This window comes from Malurus melanocephalus, unplaced genomic scaffold, assembly GCF_030028575.1.
Source record: "Malurus melanocephalus ecotype Western Australia unplaced genomic scaffold, MMel_1.1 scaffold_129, whole genome shotgun sequence".
NCBI lineage: Eukaryota > Metazoa > Chordata > Aves > Passeriformes > Maluridae > Malurus > Malurus melanocephalus.
Window position 1 is genome coordinate 318,440 of NW_026623361.1, and position 14,427 is coordinate 332,866.

Sequence of the window (14,427 nt, forward strand, 5' to 3'; positions counted from 1 at the left end):
TTAGAAACATTCAGCGAGCTCAGATTAATGGAGCCAAGAGCTGGTGCTGTGGGCAGGAGGTTTTTTGCCAAGGTGTGGCTCTGTTTCCTGTTCTGCAGGGCACTGAGTCTGTTATGTAAATTCCTTAGATAATCTTTAAGTGAAACCTCGCATTTTCTGGAAAATCGCAAAGAATGCAGAAAATCGAACTGGGTTTTGAACACAAGCATTTTGATGTTATTAAAGAAGGTGGTCTTTCACTGTTGGCATTTTTGCCCTTTTCTGTCTCATCCAACACATACGGGGAATTGTTTAATCATTACGTACAGATGTTAAACAAACAAAACTCCCCACCTAATGACACATGAGATCTGTGTATTTCTCTYAACATATAGAGCAGATTTTTAACTCTACCCTATTCCCATATGCAAAAGCTTAACATTTTATGGCTGATTAATTCTCCGTTGTATTTGTTGCTCTTCACAGCAGTTAGATGGGTTTTATAACTAAATAATAATATTTTAGGACAAAAAGGGTTTGCCTACCTTTTCTGACCTACAAAATTTTCTGTTGCGTTAGTAAAAACAATCCAGTAAAATGTATTTAAAACAATTAGTATCTTTTATTCTTCAGTATCTGTGATGAGGCATATAAAATCTTTTTTTTTCCCTTGCTAGGAAAAGGCATGTTTTCCCATAAAGAACTAGTTAGCTCCCTTGAGTCCAAACAGTGGAGCTTTTTGTGATGCTCTGTCCGTACATAGGGAGAGGCTTCTGGAAGGATGTGGCTATCACAGTTAAGCCCTTGAAAGCTGTCTTGATTGCCCACTGAGCTGTATACCTTTGTATGCAACAGTGGCCACTTGATGTACAGAAGGTCATAAGTAGGCATTTTAAATCTTGCCACTTAAATTATAGGTAAAACAACCTGCATGTCAAGGTGAGGCACCTTAAGCTGCTTGGTTGAATGGAAAAATAATACAGTGTGTGAAAATTTGTCAGAGGTGGCAAAAATCTCTCTTAATACCAAGATGTAATTCATAATATCGCAGCAGATCCYCTTCTGTGGAGCTGGCAGAGGGGCTGGTGGCTGCTGCGGGGAGGGCGGGAGCAGTGGGTGGCACCCCCACGCACTGCTGGGGCGCTGCACCTCTGGGAATGGCATATGAAGTGAAACCCCAAACAACATGGCATTAGGGATTTCATGCCTCTCTGACGAATTGCAAGGAGCCTGCCCTGTGTCCTTCAGTGGACCAAATTGGATTCACCAAGTTGCAGGATGGTGTGTTTGCTTCTTCATGTGCCGTTTCAAATCAAGTTAGCCTGTGTGCTTTTGGAAACAGCTGTATGGTGTASGTGAGTGGAGTCTCCTGGTAGAGGCAGAATTCCAGTGTTTGGAAGTGACTTTGTGAAAGTAATGATAAATGACTGCTGAAATTTAAAGGAAGTGCCTCATGGCTTGACACAACTAGAGGTAAACAGTATTCTAAAATGTTCTATTCTTCGTGTAGGCTGATCAGCTGACTGAAGAACAGATTGCTGGTAAGTGTTTTGATGAGAATTTTTTTTTCTAACTCCTGTGACTAAAAGAAAATATATTATCTCAAGCATACTGGAAAAMAACATATTTGACAACTTAAAATCTGTACTACCACTTCTGAAAAGCATTCAAAAAAAAATCCCAAACTAAAAAAAAAAAACCCAGACAAAAATATTCTGAAAGATTACTGGTTCATTGCCTCTTAATTTAGACTGCTTATTCCTTGGACTACAGATAATGATTTTTTTTTTTAGACTTTCAGACTTGAGCCAAGTCCTCCTAGATTTCTTGCAAACAGGAATAATTGCTAGACTCAAATGAACTACTTAAAGTCAAAGCAGRCCTGGGTACTCTTTAATAGTGTGAAGATAAACTACAAGTGAAACTGCAACAAATAAACCTCAGATGGGTTTATTGCACATGTTACAAGCCAGTGTCTTTTAAATAAAACTTTTAATAGACTGGTAAATCAGACTGGTGAGGAGAAGGAACATTATTTGACCTTCTGGAGACCAGTCTCCCACTTGTGGCTGACACTAATTCTTATTGTCTGCTGACTTAGAAATAAGTTGTAAAGGACAACACTTTTGTTCCTTTAAGTTTGTTAATTGTAAAGGGAACCCAGTGGCTCCTTTCACTTATTTCAAACAGCTGCTGTTTGAAAGAGCAACTGTGCCTCAGGCAAGATGCAGATGCATGGAAATGAATTACAGAGTTGTAGTGCAGATAATAGCCACATGAAATAAGTTTGAATGTACTGTGCAAATTATGTGTTGGTACTGTAAGTAGTTTTTTATTTGTATTTGAGAGTGTTAATTCTCTCAATACAGCGACAGTTAGATAAAAAGAAAAAATGTTTCTTAGAAATGTCAAATGGCTTTGTCACTGGAATGCATTTTTAGTCTGCAGTTTTCATGTGCTGGTGATGTCTCTAAACACTGGGACTGTTTCTGCCTCTAGAATTCAAGGAAGCCTTTTCCCTATTTGACAAAGATGGTGATGGTACTATCACAACAAAAGAACTGGGAACTGTCATGAGGTCACTGGGTCAAAATCCAACAGAAGCAGAATTGCAGGATATGATCAACGAGGTAGATGCCGATGGTAAGTGTTGGGAAGGTGCTGTGATCATCTTTAATATGACCTCCACACCTGGGCTTAAACTGCATAGGAGAGATTGTGACATAAATCTCTTAAAGCAGTTTCAAAATACTTGATATATCAAGTCTAAACTCAGAAGGGTGTCAAAGATGATAGCAGTATTCATGAGACAAAAACAGGCGATGGGCAGAGACAAAGTTATGCTCTTTGTCTTTAATATTTTATGGGTCACAGGCTTCCTATTGCTATCTGACTTGCCCTGACCTGCCATTAACCTGTCTTTCCATCCAGCTTTTCTGACTGTGTTTTGTCAGCCCATGTTGGCTTTGATAGTTTTACCAATGTAAATGTGGTTTTGTCTAAGGCTACGAGTTGGAATAGCATTTTCARTTCTTGAAAGTTCAGCACAACAGGMAGAGACTATATAGTCTATCTAATGTATTAGATCCTTAATAGATGGAGAGGGGCTGTTGGAGGCAAAGGCAGAAAGCCCATCTCATATCAAGGCTAACACAATTATTTTTAATGTACATCAGCAAAGTTAGCTCCATATTGTGTTTTTGAACTCCTCATAGGCTGACAGTAAAAACAGAAAGAAAAATCTTCCCCCTGCTCAGTGATGTCAAGCCTTTGGTCTTGTATGTTGGTTGTGATAGTGATTTTTCACATAGTAACTTTGTAAAAGAAGAGTGGAAATGTATTGGAAAGAATATAAATTACTGGATTATCAGGCTATATTAATGAAATTACTTTCTTAAAAGTGGAAGTTGACCTTAATTGCTAAGTCTTTGSAGAAACTGAAAAGCTTCAGGGTCTRCAGTGGCATGTAGAGTTTGTGTATTGTGGCTTCTTTAGGCTGCAGACCAGTTGCTGTTCTGGTAGATCTAAAATAGGTGGAAACTGAGGACTTCAGATATATGTGCCTGCCCAACTGTTTCAATTTGGGTTATAGCAGAATGCTTTGCTATTCTTCTACATGTTCCTTGAAGATTTTTTTCAAAGCAGAGTATGATACCTATATTCATATTTAACTGGGTACGTAAAGCTGGCCATGATGATAAATAGCTGTGTGTGTCTCAGGCTGGAATCCCTAGAATGCAARGTTTTTCTTAAACTGTGTTTTTTTGGCTTCTTTGCTGTATTTGCACAACAAATTTGTATGTTTCTTTAAATCAATGGGTAGATCTTAGTTGCACAGTGAACTGTTTTAATGTGTTTTTTTTTGAACTACTTAATGTGCCTTTCTGGCATATAGAGCTGAATCTTGACTACGCAAATCTAGTTTCTTCACCATAGCACTTTTCTCCTAGCTTTCAGCAGCCTGAAATTTAAATCCTTACTTTGAAAAGCTTACTCTTAGGGGTGAGGCCTGGATCAGGAGTGATTTTCAGTTTTGCAGTAAAATACCCATTAGAACCACCTACAGCTAAGCTTATCAGTAATAACAAATATAGGCAGCTTTTCTTGCAGCACTGGAATTTTCAGATCCTTGTTGCCCCTTAAAATGGTGTGTTGCTTTTGTGGTGTGCAACTTTGGTTGATAAGGTGGTTGACTTTTAGAAAAAAGGAATCTGTGAACAGTTTAGTGAAATGTAATTTTCCCAAATATTAGATGACCTGGACTTGTAATGCCAGCTTTACAATACATTTTCTTCCTGGAGTATCCCACAGCAAYTGAGATATTATAAGGGAATGAAAAGATTAATTTTGTGGGAGCAATTTGAAGTAAAGACAAGTCTCGTTATTGGTTAACCTTGAAGCATCAAGACTGACATTTTATTTGTAGTTTGGGTGGCAAATGGTGTGGCCTCACCTGGAGAGAAGGCAGCAGTCAATTTCGTGCTAAAACAAAGTGGCTGTTCTTCTAGCAAAACAGGCAGTGGTAGCAATTTAGGGGAGACGTACCAGTTCTTCTACAGGAACAGTTGACAGAAGATCTGTCAATCTTGTTCCTGGATAAGTTAAATGTGAGCTTTTTGTTGTTGTTGTTAATGAAGAAAAAGCATGGAAGTTTAATTTTTGGAAGTTTCTTTTTATTAAGGCAATGGCACTATCGACTTCCCTGAATTTTTAACCATGATGGCCAGAAAAATGAAGGACACAGACAGCGAGGAAGAAATCCGTGAGGCATTCCGAGTCTTTGACAAGGTACTAATAGAAGTACTATTCTTTAGAAGCAATAATGATGTCTGTATTTTCCTCAGTGTTTTTTCTTCTTGGCTAGAAGGAGAAAAACTCCTCTAGTAGAAGGAGAGGAATTGGAAACAGAGCAGAGATTGTTCTGAAAATAGAACCAGGACTGTTGCAACCTGGTTCTACCTGCTTAATACAGCAAGATTTAAGCTTTAGGCTCATCCWTTAGGAAAACTTCCTGGCCTTTCCTTAGAAACAGAAATTAGCAGAACTTAATGCTTGCTGGAGGGTGGGGTTTTTTTGAGATGTGTGAGTAGAGGAGGGGGATTTTTCTGTACCTTTTGACTTTGGAAGGGATGGGGAAACACTTGCATAGATGCACAAGGTTTTATACTACCTTATGGAAGCTTTCAAAGTCAAGATGACATCACCACTATTTAGAAGGTCACGACGTATTGCGTGTTCTGTTTTCAACATGTGAATTTTGAGGTTGCTTTCATGAAAACTTAGGARCTCAGCTTCCTTGACCTAGTTTAAGAATACCTGGACATATCTCAGTTTTCTAGAACAGGGGTTCCCCTCTTTGGGTTGTTTGGGTATGACAGATTTTACGCAAGAATTGAGTAGTGACTGGTGTAGCTGCAAAGCTGATGCACATGCCTGTGTGGAAGAAGACCATGCTACTACTTTTTTTTTTTTTTTTTACTATAGAAAAAAGTGTCAATCTCTAGTACTTTGCTAGAAATGTGGGGGTATTGATGCAGACTAGGTTAGTGTTTTAAAGCTACTGAGGTAGGTTTTCTACTGGTGTTGGCCATGTCCTGCTCTGACAGGCATCTGTGTATTTTTCCAGTGTGTGGAATTTCTGAAGTGGCTCAGGATGAACTTCAGGTTTGGGTATTACAAATGGGGACRCTGGCTTAGAAATGTCATTCTTTCTTCTCTTTTTAAATTTGCCATAAAACTTCTCAGAATTCCTTATGAGTAGAATTTAAATACTTTCTTTGATTTGTTCTGTATCATCTTATCCGAGAAGCCTAACATAACCACCTGCAGTCTGGTTGTAGAGGTAGTGTTAACAAGGAAGTTGACTTCATTCTTGCTGGTGGGGAAATGGGTCTCTTTTTGGCCTTGCTTAGGCAGCAGAGACTAAACAAAAACTTTTTGGTTTTGTTTCTGTGTTTATTTTTGAAAGCTCGTTAAAAGCATTAAAAACAASCTTATCACAACTACAAGTCAGGCATGCAGTTGTTATTACAGCACAGTAATTGTATAGAAGGATGTGGTGTCATGCACGCTTCAGAAGGCAGCGGGACTAGTACATACTGCAGTAAATGCACTGTGCCAGGCCTGTACATCTRCCCCAGGTGCCTTAAGGCTGGCTCAGAAGCACTTACTGGAAACCTAGGTTTAGTTTCCAAGTTAGTCAGTAAAAGGATTGTTGTTCATGGTATTGTACAACTGTTTTCTCATAGGATGGCAACGGCTATATCAGTGCAGCAGAACTACGCCATGTTATGACAAACTTAGGAGAAAAGCTAACAGATGAAGAAGTAGACGAAATGATCAGAGAAGCAGACATTGATGGGGATGGGCAAGTCAACTATGAAGGTAAAAAGATGCTTGTCTTCACTCAAAACGATTATTCAGACTGAGGAAAGCCTGTTGTTAATGCATATGGCAATAATTTTTAGTACTTGAGACATTAGTTTAATTGCTTTTCCACTTCTGTGTGTAAAACCTTAGAGTGAAAAGTGCTGTTTTTATGCCAGCTGGGTTTAAGGCACTTTTGACTTGAAGTTCTGCTCTGGAGACAGTAAATCACAGTGACTTTTTGTCTTTTCAGAATTCGTACAGATGATGACTGCAAAGTGAAGAGACCTCCTTTACACCTTTTTTCCTCTAGAAGAATCAAATTGAATCTTTTACTTACCTCTTGCAAAAAAATGTTCATTTATTCATTCTGTTTCTGTATAGCAAAACTGAATGTCAAATTACCTTCTGTCCACAAACTGCATGTAATGGTTGGTGGTCCTGTCCCCAAAAGATAAAGTTAAACATCAGTTTTACAATATAAATAATTGTACTACCTTGAAAATAAAAAAAAAAAAGGAAGCACTTAGTGAACTCGAAAGTTCCATTTGCTAATGACTATTACACTGTTTGGGCTGGCCAGTTTTTCATGCATGCAGCTTGACAATTGAGCACAGTCAGACGTGTATTAAAAGGAAAAAAAAAACCTAAAGGATCCACTCTTCTGTTCAACAGTGGATTCTAGTTCAATTTGTAGTATAAATTGTCATAGCTGGTTTACTTTAAAATTGGTTTATACCTCAGGATGGTATGCAGCAAAATGGTTGAAGGATGCAAAACTTAAAAAAGCCCTAAAGGTTGAATGGTTCTCCTGTACGTAGCAGTGTGCTCCAAAAATACGATGATCTTAACTATGGATGGCATGTCTGTGTTAAAATACTGGTTTAACATTGTCTGCATTGCACTATAGTGAAACGGGTGTCAGGCTGTTACCGTTCACAAAATTTTTAAAAGAAACCTTCACCAAGGGAGCATCTTTGGACTCTCATATTTTTAAAACCTTCTGTACCATGACTTGGAGCTGGCGGAGTAGCCTGTGGACTTCAGCACAACTATCAACATTGCTGTTCAAGATATTACAATTTATGTCCATTCCAAGTTGTAAATGCTAGTCTTTTTTTTCCAATAAAAGACCATTAACTTAAAGGTGGTGTTAAATGCTTTGTAAAGTTAAAATATATATATATAATTGAGATAATAAACCAAAAAAGCAGTAGGAGGGAAGTGTTTCTATGAATGACTTGCTGCTAAATTATAATGCACATGTATGCAATAAGTTGTCCCCTATCTTTTCAAGATGGCAAGAACTGACCTCCTGTAACCCAAGACCTTTGCTATAAATAAATGAACTTGTGCTTGCCTTTCATATTACGACAATGTTAATTTAGTTGGTCTCAAAGTCGTGTAATGCTGACTCGTCAACTATCAGCACAGAAGTAACACCTCATTTCACTACAGTGGAGAGCTCTGAGCATGCATGTCAATACTGGGGAAACATGTGTAGGTTGCTTATGATTTTTTTTTTTGACAGGTTATAAAATCTAGTTGGAGAATTTCAACAGCATGGACTTCATAGATATCTGTGATTCTCAAACATGCCAAAAATGCATTTATCTACCCGCAGAAAGAAAACAAAAGGACATTTTACAATATGTATTAAAAAAAAAMCMAAMYWARSCYTTTTTTGGAAACTGGGGCTATTATGTCTTGACTTATCTTCTCAAACACTTGCATGAATTTTGTGGGGTGGAGAAGAGGACTAGGGTTAATTTAAAAATGATCGTTACTTCTGCTTTGCATGCACTAGCAGTGCTTAGTCATTCCAGTTCTCTGAATAAGTGTTCTCTGATCCTTCAGCTTCCCCATGAATGAGTGGCAAAGCAGCCGTGTGCACTCTTCTTTGTCTGAAAGAAGAATGCTTATTTTTCCTCTTTTTTAATTTTTTTTTTTTAATCAGAGCCTCCATGTGGAAGGCTTTTATGCTTGGGAGGGAGGGACTACAGCATAATTTCTGACTAAGTTTTTGTTTCTAGATGTAATGGGTTGCAGACCGTAATTGCTTGATTGCATTTGGTTTTGGAGAGTATTGATACTGTCTCTAGGAAGAGATGCAAGTCTCCATTCATCCTGTCTAACTGAGGTGCATGTGTTAAGAACTTGGTTTGCTCAGTGGAGGGTCAAGAGACACCTCCAGAAGGCAATTGAGACTACCTGCCTTCAGTGATCAATTTTTTTTTTTTTCTCCTCTGGGGGGTGGGGGCAGTTCTGGGTGACAAGGGGCCCAGAGACCTTAACCAAGTGCCTAAAAGTTAGATGGGCTGAATGTAGGCAATTGCTTTGGTATCTATTTGTTGCAACGGCTTATGGCCATGGCTGTGAATGCTGTCCTAGCAAACTGGCCTCAATGATGGGAATGTCTGACAACCATTTGAAAGCAGAGTCTTGCACAGCAGCTCTGAACTGCTACTTCAGTAGTGCTTGAGAATGGCTGCCCTGATTCTGTARAGCAGGTTTTAAAGAGAATGTACTCAAGAGACAGGCAAGGTAGGAATGATGGTTGCAGCTCTGAACTAATTACTTCTGCCTGGGTGTGCAGAGATCTTGTCTAGTAGGTAAATGCTTTTTACCATCTATCTGTCATTACTCATGGTTGGTAGGGTAGTTCACCTAAGAACAGCTGCTTTTAGCTTACTCAGTGTGCTCAGTGCTTGCTAGCAGAGACCTCATCCTGCAAGAGGTTCTTGGCTTGATTAGAAATTGTCTGGCAGTGTGCAGTGTTGGTATGCCCTGTAACTGAATCTGCCTGGAGGTATCTAATTATTAACTGACTTCAGTACCACATCAACCTCGAGTAAATGTATCCTCTGTACAGGACTTAAGCTCTGTTCCCTTCTGCATAGTGAATAACTAGAAAAATGAAATGGTGTCATCAAGGTMTTTTTTTAATTTTTTAAAATTTTTTTTCCTGTGAGTGTGTGTGTGTGGCTTTGGCTTTTTCCAAATGTGAAAGTGTGGGCTGGATACACTTGGTGCATGGCTTAGAAACATGGGACTGGAAAGAACTTCCTGGGTCATCAGATCCAGTCCCCTGCTATTGCAGGCAACCGTGTCATATAATCCTTTTAATAAACTGATCAAGCTTAAACACCTGCTTGTAAGTGGCTTGTTTTCATGGAAGTTCTGTAACTCATGTTGCTCTCAACTGATGCAAATAATATATGAAATATGAAGTTAATCAAAAGGTCCTCCAGCTTAGCTTTAGGTTTATCATTACATTTATTTAATTGACTTTCTTGAACCTGGTATTTGCACAACACTCAGGAAAGTGTTGTCTTTTCCTCCCCTTGCTATGAATAAGAGTTGGTGTGCTTGCTTATTTTTTTTAATGGAAAAGATGGATGTCTGGCTTGTTGAAACCTGTTAGATATGTTAATTGTCAAGGCAAGAAACAATTGAGTTACTTGTATTTGATACATAAATTTAAGGCTAGAGTATACATAACCATTTTTAAAACACATCAACTTGCAGTGTAGTTTTATATTTAATACTGAAATTGTACTGCTAAAGTTTAAACTGCTGTTAATCATATTCCTCTTCTGATCATAATGAAAAAAATAAAGGGTAAGAAAATGCTTAACATAGATTATTCATTATCATGCTTATTTTCTTAATAATTCAGGCATGGAAACCTCTCCAGGTATGGGGCATTTCTGTTTGCTGGGGTGGGCTGGAGTGAGGGGTGGGGAGGGCTACTGATGTAGAAAAGTCTGAACCCCCAACCATTTGTCACACTTGCTCAGCTTCAGAGGCACAGACATTATCAAAAGGTGTTAAAGAAAGGACCCTGTACCCTACTCTGATGCAGTAGATGCCCATGTGGGTGTGGGGCTGATCTGTGGACAGTGAACAGTGCTGTGGCTGCCAATCCCTGCGCCCTGCCCAGCTCATTGCAGAGCAGGATGAGGCTGTGTCCTGCTCCTTGGATTGCAGCACGTGTGTGATGTGAATGCAGGTTTTTGTTCCCAGATGACTACGTCCTAAACTAAAACCACAAAAAGCCTTGGGCTTTAGAAATACCCAAGTTAATACAGCTTGCTTTTGTCCTGCCGTGAAGCTAACTGGATCACTTGTTTTGCTGCAATCCAATTAGGGTTTGGGTTCTTTTTATTTCATGGTTTGGGTTTTTTTGGTATTTTTGTTTGGTTTGTTTGTTCATGGTGGGGGGAGTTTGTTCATTTGGTTTGGGTTGTAGTGTTTTATTGTTTGGGGTTTTTTTTCAATTTACTAAGTGRAATCTGACATTGGACTGTGGTAGACCCACAGCACATTCTTCTGATACATACAACTGTCAAGTGAACAGAGGCAGTGAAGGCTGATGCCATGGTTCTCCTGACTGACATTTAGGAAACSAGATAGTGTATTTTCAAGTGGAGTGGGGGGATTTTTAAAATCAGTAAGACAAATAAATATGGCGTTGGGTTTTCTTTGAAATCCAAATACAAGGTTGTGAAGTAATGAATTACATGATTAATTGTGTAAAGAACTGAGGTTCCAAAGATTCTTGATGTTTGCAATCAAAACTTTGCATGAAGKCTCAACTGTTTAGCAGATTTTATATTTTCTAAGACCCCCTATGAGTGAGCATCCTAGGGAAGCAGTCAGAGGATATTTGAAAGAGTTGGTAATTCCTTTAATAGTAATAAACTGGGTTTTGAACTGAACAAGTGTCCCAATAAAAGGCAGAGCTGCTGGTTAGGCAGACACCAAGAGAACCCCTAATAGTCTCACAGATGATTAAGCACGGTTGTTATCTAGCAGTAAATGAGTGTGTTGCTCTATCCAACTGCTGACTAACCAGGATCAGAACACACTTCAGAATACAGCACGGCCCTTTTGGCCCTCAAACAAACTCCAGGAGGAAAAAACCCCAAACATTTAATACAAGGAATAGCGTATTATTGCAGGGGGTTAAATTTCTCCCACATTCCTGTGGAGATCAGCATTGTGTAGCAATGCTACAGGACAAAGTTGAGAAGCAGGTCTCCCAGCATTGCCACCAGTGATCCTCAGAAAGAGGYTGCAAGTTGTCCTTTCCAGCATCGCTGTCGGTGTTGGGCAAATCTAGGTCTGCCTGGCAGTGGGTACCACAGCCTCAAAAGAGCTGCTTTCATTTCAGTTGCCTTCGAAGTCAGCATCCACAGAAATACCGAAAGAATTATTCATAGGGCAGCCTTTTCCTGACATAAATAACTCCTAAAATAGTGGTTGAAGTACAATGTGAAAACTGTTCTAATAATCAAAAAATTAATCAAAATTATTTCTGAATATTTTTTATTTATTGATCTCTAGATATGATGTATTTGAAAAAGATTMTTGAAAAGTCATGCTTGCCCAAAATTTGCAGCATTTAAAGTGATCACAATATTTGAATAGGAACAAACTGAATCAATTAAGAAATCCATAAAAAGGCATTAAAAAACATTCCCAATGTTACTAGTTTGCAGGGAGATTGGCAGTAATAATGCCGACAGTGTAGTAAGTGTTCTGAAAAAGGATATGGGGAAAGAAAGGGATAGAAGCAGAGCAAAAGGAGTACCTGTGCATGGGACTGCTTTGCAGTCTTGTCCTGCAGAGTATTTGTTGTCCATAAGGCTATAAATATTTGATCGTGGGCTCYCTGGGCATTGAGGTTTTCTAGCAATGGTGCTGTTACTCAATTCGTCTGGTTTTTCTGGCCCCCCATAGTTCCCCCTGTTCCATGCTAACTTCACATTTACCTGAAAATATACAACCTGGAGAATACGTAAGCCTTCTGCTGTTCAGAACTTGCCAAATGTGCTCYGCTTATTCTCAGCTTTATTTACACATACATTAAAACCAATAATTTCCTCCAGGCATTCTGTCAGGAGACAAAATACAACCACAATTTYGGAAAGTTTTTACTGAATATCTTGTGGAGGGAAATTTTTAGCCTAGAGTATTTAGCCCTCTAGGAATCTTTGTGCAACATCATAAAAATTAGTTTCTCAAGGTTTTGGCATAAAATTTGATGGATATTTCCTAATAACTCATTTGTTTCTTTACATATTAATAAATAGAAATTCCTACACAAATATAAYAGATGCCCTGACAATCAGTGGGCATGATGCTGTCCACCTTACATTGCTGAATTAAGGACAAATAGATTMAATTAATAAATCAAGTCAATAAATAAAACATATTTTTAGTACCAAAGAAGATATGTTGGTCTATGGTACAATTACAAAAGCATAACTGAAGTGTGAAAATAGCCGGTTTATTTTCCATCAAATTAATTTGTAGAGGAAGGCAATTTCTTAAGTAGCTCAGGTTATTATTCTTTTCTATGTTAAACACTCRCACACATGGAAAATATTATTGCAGAAAAATGGTCTTAGGGCTACAAAGCTAAGTACTCAAAGTTTAAACCCCCCAAACAAAGTGATCCCTGAAACTCCGGTTTGGCCTATTGCAAATGTGATTGCAAAACATCATGACGCTGTTTTGTCTCACTCTACACTGCCCCCAGCATCTTTCCATCAGTGTATTAAATATTTCATTGCAACTGGCTTTTTGAATGCATTATTCCATCCATACCCCAGCCACTACCCAGCTCTTGTTCCAACGTCAGAATTACTAGTTTCTTCAAATTTTCCTGTGACACTTATGTATCTGAGTGCTTCACAAATCCTGCTTTCTATTAAGGACACGCAGYGCATTAAAGACATGCTTTATCCTCACTACACAAAAGGAGCCAGAGGTGCACTGAAGTCCAAAGCAGTATTTCAATCTGAGACATTTTCATTTGTCAGAATCATAATTATGTCTTATGAGTAACAGCACCTTTCAAGTCTGAAAACCACTCTAAGCCTCTGGGTCAGGCTGTTGCTGCCCAACGTGCTTGGAGGAAGTGACTGCCTGTAGACAGCTGAGTCTGAGCATTCAATCCCACCCCACACAGGGCTCCATGCACAGACCATCACTTGTTTTTCCAGGGCAGCAGTGGCCTGCATTGCCARGCAGGTCAGCTTGCTACTTTCAGCCCCTATTATCACTATGCATTGCCTTGTTTATGCAAAAGAAGGAAGGACATCAACTATGTGGCATTTCTTTCATTGCACCACATTGATTCATGCCCAGAGCAGAAGGGAAGACAACAAACTGGAAAAACCAGGGTGGTTTCATGCTAGGACCACAAAATAGGGTGGTGGTGCTAGTGGTGATGGTTTTTGAAAGGAAAGTAGAGGAATAAGGGTGGCAAACCCCCTCAATTTCAGCACTTTGTGCTTTCCAGAGGAACTTTGTACTTTCATTGCTCTTTCAACCCTGTAATTTACTACCACAAAGGTGAAAGCAGAACTATGCCCCAGTACAGGAAATTGGGTTGTGTGGCATCATGGTGACACCCCAGTGAGTCATGATCTGAGCTGCTGCCATTGGGTTTGGCACAGGCCTCTGTGGCCCCTTGAGATAACAGGACAGCGAGCTTCCTCGGTCAACCCAACATGGGGAGAGAGCACTTTGCCCATAGGTGTGCAGAGGAAAGCTGGACTCAGGACCATGGGAGCAACTCAGGGCTCTGCAGGAAGCTGTACTTTGATGGTCCTACGCTTTACCACCCATCCCCTGTAACCACAACCCCACACCTCCTGTCCTCTTCTTGTCCTGCCTGCTCCCTTCCTCTCAATTTTGTTCTCTACCCCATGTCAGGCCCTCTCAGACTTTTCCAGGTTTCTTTGTCCCACAGTCCTTGCTCCTTTTTCATCTCTGCTCTCACAGGCTAACAGTTGGGAACTCAGCCCCTCCAGCCACTGGCTTGCTCCCCTCCACAGTGGGATGGGGGAGAGAATCAGAAGAATGAAAGTGAGAAAATTCGTGGGTTGAGATATAGAGAATTTGATCAGGAATGTAAAAGCCACATGCACAAATAAAGCAAAACAAGGAATTCATTCATTAYTCCCCATGGGCAGGCAGGTGTTCAGCTATCCCTAGGAAAGCAGGGCTCCATCCCACATAATGATTATTTGAGAAAACAAACACAATAGCTCCAACAACAATAACTCC

General features: G+C 39.5%; 1 protein-coding gene across 1 annotated transcript in view; it reads left to right on the forward strand.

Annotated features, from left to right (window-relative positions):
• Window positions 1-7,711, forward strand: part of CALM1 (calmodulin 1) — a 9,295-nt gene extending 1,584 nt beyond the window's left edge. Inside the window, exons 2-6 of the mRNA XM_057370585.1 lie at window positions 1,490-1,520; window positions 2,479-2,622; window positions 4,661-4,767; window positions 6,228-6,363; window positions 6,599-7,711. Coding sequence (XP_057226568.1) covers window positions 1,490-1,520; window positions 2,479-2,622; window positions 4,661-4,767; window positions 6,228-6,363; window positions 6,599-6,627 — 447 coding nt within the window. The 3' untranslated portion in view covers window positions 6,628-7,711. The remainder of the gene's footprint in view (window positions 1-1,489; window positions 1,521-2,478; window positions 2,623-4,660; window positions 4,768-6,227; window positions 6,364-6,598) is intronic.
• The last annotated feature ends 6,716 nt before the right edge of the window (window positions 7,712-14,427 follow it).